Here is a 5,064-nt window from a genome sequence, read left to right on the forward strand (position 1 = left end):
GCACCACTGAACGACACAGGAAATCATTCCTGCCTGTGGCTCCCTGTACAATGCATCCACTTAACACACTGTTTGCTGCTACAACTACGCATGTTTCTTTTCCAGCTATTTATTTATGAGTGACTTATGTATGCATGTATATATATGTATATATTGTACTATTCTTAGTTAGTGTATTGTCTGTCTTGTCTTAATGTTGGTTTATAATGGAGCACTGTAACAAAAAATAATTTCCCCCAGGGATCAATAAAGTATTCTGATTCTGATATTAGCTTTGTGGTGTTGGGGTCAAAGGTTTTATGAAAGGACAGGAAGATACAGAGAGAATCGACACCCAGGTCACTAATTAAGTGGTGGGGGTTGTTGCTGTTTTAACATTGCCTTGACAAAATTTGGTTTTGTAATCTATGCTTTTTTTTTTTTTAATGGAAAAAATGTGATGCTTTAATGTAAATGAAACATGTTTAATCACACGAACCTGTGCAAAAGGCTTGAGCGAAACACTGTCTTCAGCAAGTCTCTTAAAGTGTCCTGAAGTGTTTATTATTCTTGAGTCAGCCATTAAAATAAGATCGAAATACTATTTGTGGCAGCAGTTTTAAATGACCAATTAGCAAAATGCACTAGTGTTTTTCAAATTTAACAAGGATACATGTGTTCCAAATTCGTAAATAGTCTTAATTCAAGGATATCATTGTCTACAACTTTGTACGAAGAGTGTAACGTTTAATTAGGAGCGCAGCTTTACCTCGGAGGTTGCGATTGTCTTCTTTTCAGCATTTGAATGTTGACTGAACTGACTTTGAGTCTCCTGTGTTTATCTTGCAGCCAAATATCCAAAAATCAAAACGCTGATGGGTCCTGACCCGAGGTTGAAGTGGATCGTGTGCATGATGGTGGTGATACAGTTTGTAGCTTTCTACCTGGTCAAGGACTTGGACTGGAAATGGGTTCTGTTTTGGACTTATGCATTTGGCAGTTGCATCAACCACTCAATGACCCTTGCTATTCACGAGATCTCCCACAATACAGCATTTGGAAATAACAAAGCCATGTTGAACCGCTACTTTGCCATCTTTGCCAACCTGCCGATCGGCCTGCCCTACTCTGCGTCTTTCAAACGCTATCACCTGGATCATCATCGCTACCTGGGTGGAGATGGGATTGATGTAGATATCCCCACTGATTTTGAAGGCTGGTTTTTCTGCACTCGCTTTCGCAAGTTTATCTGGATTATTCTGCAGCCACTTTTCTATGCTATACGGCCCCTTTGCATTAACCCTAAACCCATCACTCAGCTTGAGATGACCAATGTGGCTTTCCAGGTCACCTTCAATGTTCTGCTCTACTGGCTGTGGGGGGCTAAGCCTGTGGTCTACATGTTGGCTGGCTCCATGCTGGGAATGGGCTTGCATCCAATTTCTGGCCACTTCATAGCTGAGCACTACATGTTCCTGAAGGGTCACGAAACCTACTCTTATTACGGCTCTCTCAATCTGCTCACCTTCAATGTGGGTTACCACAATGAGCACCATGACTTCCCCAGCATCCCAGGACGCAGGCTGCCCATGGTGAGTAAAGTTCAGAGACAGTGCAGGTTGTTACCCACACATTCTGACCACTGGAGTTAGTTCCCTGGTAATGTCACATTGTTGTGTACACATGCAAAGTCAACAGATGGTTTAGGCAGTCGTTCTGAGAGAGAAACTGCAATGGTTAAAAACATTCTTCAGCCGAGAACTAGATTTGTCGCATAAAACCTGCCTAATAGAACAGTAAAGCTGTACTCCATGATTTGATTTGGTTCAATATTAAAATTATACAGAATATTGTGATTGAATGTACTCAGGAGAACAATAAAGGATCCCTGCCCCTCTGTAACCTGAGATATGAAAGAAACTGAAACATGAAGTTATCTGTGAGCAGCAGGCTTTCACAGGAGTTCGATTTCACCACCACCAGTGTAATTTGTGCAGAAACAGTAAAATCATTGTCTCAAGCATGAAAGAAAATTGTATAGTGAGTAAATGGAGAAAGTTGTGATGTGTCCATTCCTTGTGTTTTGTTTTCAGGTAAAGGAAATTGCTGCAGAGTATTACGCTGACCTGCCTCAGTACACATCTTGGGTGAAGGTCCTATATGACTTCATCATGGACGATACCATAAGCCCATATTCACGAATCAAGAGAAAGCTGAAGGGAGAGGTCAAACAGGAGTAACGCCACTGTGGGAACACTGCTGTGTGTCCGCTGTAAAGGCAGCCTTTCCACTTTGAAAAAATTAACAGCTTCTGCAGATGAGTGCATTCCACATGTGGGCTAAACTGACTAGAGGGATGAGGTGCTGAGTGTGCACAGAACAGGTCCAAAAACGGGTGGTGCTGGGCTTTAATTTGTTGGTGTTGTAGAGCGAGAACAAATATAGGACTGGCTGCACAGAGACCTGATATCTGAACAGCTATGAATCGGTTCAGATATCCGAAAAAGTAAAGCTTCATTCATACTTTTCCTGAGTGCTTCTCAAAGTCAGGTGGTGGGGGCCCTGGAGCCTGTGTGCGGATACTGGGGGTAGGGTAACTCCGGGGCGGGCTGCCAGTCCACCCAGGGCTAACACAATGCAGCACTTCTCTCTGACACACCCTTGCTGTTACAAAGAGGCTTCATTCAGACTGGACTTCCTTTTTAACGGAGTGATCTCTGCAACTTCCATGTCTGCGTCCTGTCCCGCTAGTCGAACTGTTAGAGTATGAGGTCTTTGTGCAGCCAGCCCCACAGATTCCTCTGCTGAAGTAAAGCATCACAGCTGGCTGTGCAAAGCAGCTGGATCCAACCAGATGTTTTCTTCCACTTTAGAGCTCAAACACAGTGTATTTAAATGTAACTTCCTTCCATATAAATTGAATTTCTTGTGAGTGATGCATCTATGCACATTTAAAGCCAACATAAAAGCGAAATTTAGATGTTCACATTTTGTGGCCTGTAATGGCTCCCGGCCCATCCTCAACAAGATCCAACCTGTGACTGAAAATGTCTGAGCTTGTGACATGCATATGTAACTGATCACCAGAGCTTTGTTTTCCATGATTGTGATCTTAACTCAGTTGATTGCTTCTTGAGCAAGACTTTAAAAGATGAAAGTGGTAAAACAATTAGCTTTACTTTATGTTTTAAGCCTGCACATTTACTTATGTTGAACTGAATGAGGTGGACAGTACTGAGGCGACTGTGGTGCTGTTATGATTTCACTGTGGGACATCTCTGGATGTAAAACGCAGGAGTGCACTCACTGTTTTGTGCTGTGTGCTTGGAGCAGGCCTGTCACTTCTGTACTGTGCTGTATGTTTCACACTGTTTGCTTCCTCCTTAAAGAGACCAGCGTCACATTAAACTCTGGAAAACAAACGTCTTGGTCCTTCGTGTCCTCTCTGTGTGTCAGGTGGCTGCTCATTTTAGCCAGTGATAAACTTGAAGAAAGAAATCCATTGTCTGATTTTACAGCTTATGGAAGCAAAGTAAGAGAATGCACCTTGAACACTTGTTTATATGTATATAAATATAGAAATGGAAAAGAGTGAAAACTAAAAAATGATCCCCACGCCAGTTAGTAAAGCATTTGGTAGTTTTGGCACTTTAGACACCTCCAAGTTTCCATTTAGAAATATACTTTCATGTGGGGCGCCGGTTTGGCTCACTGGGATGGGGAGGCGGCTGGCCGGCATGGGTTTTTGTTCCGCCCAATCTCTACTGTCCTGTCACTCTTCACTGCATATATTGAGGGTGTCTGGAAAAGGGCCAAAAGTAAATCTTTAAAAAAGAAATGACTTTGATGTGGGAAGAGGACTTTGGAGCACTAAACTACAGGCCAGTTGTTTCTCTTTGGTTCAGGGCTGGCTTGATATCGCCTGTGAGACCGTTGCAGGGCCTGTCCCTCTCCTCCCACTGACAGCAGTCTCAATACAAATTCCTGAGCTGACACTTTCCCTTCAGTCAGCGCTGTTGCTTGAGCACCTCTTGCTGCACTTCCTTTGCAGCCTTCATCAGCATGCTTTGATAAAGCACTCAGACGAGCCAGCCTCCTCAGCAGCGACCTTCTGACATCGTCTTCCATGTGAATCTGGTGCTCAGTGTAATTCAAAATGAATGTATTAACCTTTTGAGTTGAAGAACCCCTTAGTGTGGGTGTCCTGGGCTGGCACGTTCAGCATTAACCTGACACGTTTTACAGTTTTATGTTGAATACAGAATGTTTAAAGGCTTCCCTGTTAAATTCATTTGCAACCCCCCCCACCTTTTTCTACAATATAATTTATAGCGATGCAGTAGTAAGTACTCCTCTGCCTTGTAGTAATCAGAGCTGTGCTGCTGCGTTTAGTCGGCACCCACGCTGTTGCATTTTTAAGCCTCTCAGCTCGTTTTTCAAAGACAAAGCAGCGGCTCGTAGAGTCGGTGTGCTCCAGCTGAAAGAACACGTGCAAGTCGCGTCTGTCAAACTTTAATAGAAAAGTATTATACCTGTATATACACTACAATATTATTCAATCACTTGTGAGTGGGGCTGATGTTTTCTCGGTCTGGCAGTCATCTGAGGGACTGTCTCAGCTGCTCATATATCCTCTGGTCCTACACAAGGAACACACACACACACACACACACACACACACACAGTCAGTGCACGTTTGTGGTTTTCACACAGAAACAAAAGTTGAACAGCTCGTCTCCGTTTCTCTGTCACTCACTCAGTCCACACTTATTTTAAACAGTTACCTGAGTAATGATCACATTGACATTCGGTTTGTAGGTTAGTACTGCAGAGTTTTTTGGCATGCAGTGTTCAGCGTGACGAGTCAGACCGGTTCAGGTAGGTTGCGGGACTGTGACTGAGGCCAGTTCAGTCTGCTGTGACAAACACTTCTTATCAGCAGCATGTGGAATGCTGCCAGAGTAATGGACTTGTAATGAGCCAATCCAGTACATGAGTTATGAGGAGAGAGAGGAGTGCTGGCAGTCAACTATGAGGTGTGATAAGACTGGCAGCTGCCTCTCCCTGACCTGCTTTTTTTTTTTT

The 5,064-nt window shown here is 43.5% G+C and overlaps 2 protein-coding genes across 9 annotated transcripts in view; one reads left to right on the forward strand and one right to left on the reverse strand.

Moving 5' to 3' along the window:
- Positions 1-3,431, forward strand: part of degs1 (delta(4)-desaturase, sphingolipid 1) — a 33,060-nt gene extending 29,629 nt beyond the window's left edge. Inside the window, exons 2-3 of the mRNA XM_005749862.1 lie at positions 808-1,571; positions 2,073-3,431. Coding sequence (XP_005749919.1) covers positions 808-1,571; positions 2,073-2,219 — 911 coding nt within the window. The 3' untranslated portion in view covers positions 2,220-3,431. The remainder of the gene's footprint in view (positions 1-807; positions 1,572-2,072) is intronic.
- A 1,044-nt stretch (positions 3,432-4,475) lies between these two features.
- Positions 4,476-5,064, reverse strand: part of nvl (nuclear VCP like) — an 18,629-nt gene continuing 18,040 nt past the window's right edge. For all 8 annotated transcript variants that reach the window (XM_013915088.1, XM_013915090.1, XM_013915087.1 and 5 more), the window contains exon 24: positions 4,476-4,619. In XM_013915088.1, coding sequence (XP_013770542.1) covers positions 4,578-4,619 — 42 coding nt within the window. In that variant the 3' untranslated portion in view covers positions 4,476-4,577. The remainder of the gene's footprint in view (positions 4,620-5,064) is intronic.

Source organism: Pundamilia nyererei, unplaced genomic scaffold (genome assembly GCF_000239375.1).
Source record: "Pundamilia nyererei isolate P.nyererei 1_Seehausen unplaced genomic scaffold, PunNye1.0 scaffold00256, whole genome shotgun sequence".
Lineage (NCBI taxonomy): Eukaryota > Metazoa > Chordata > Actinopteri > Cichliformes > Cichlidae > Pundamilia > Pundamilia nyererei.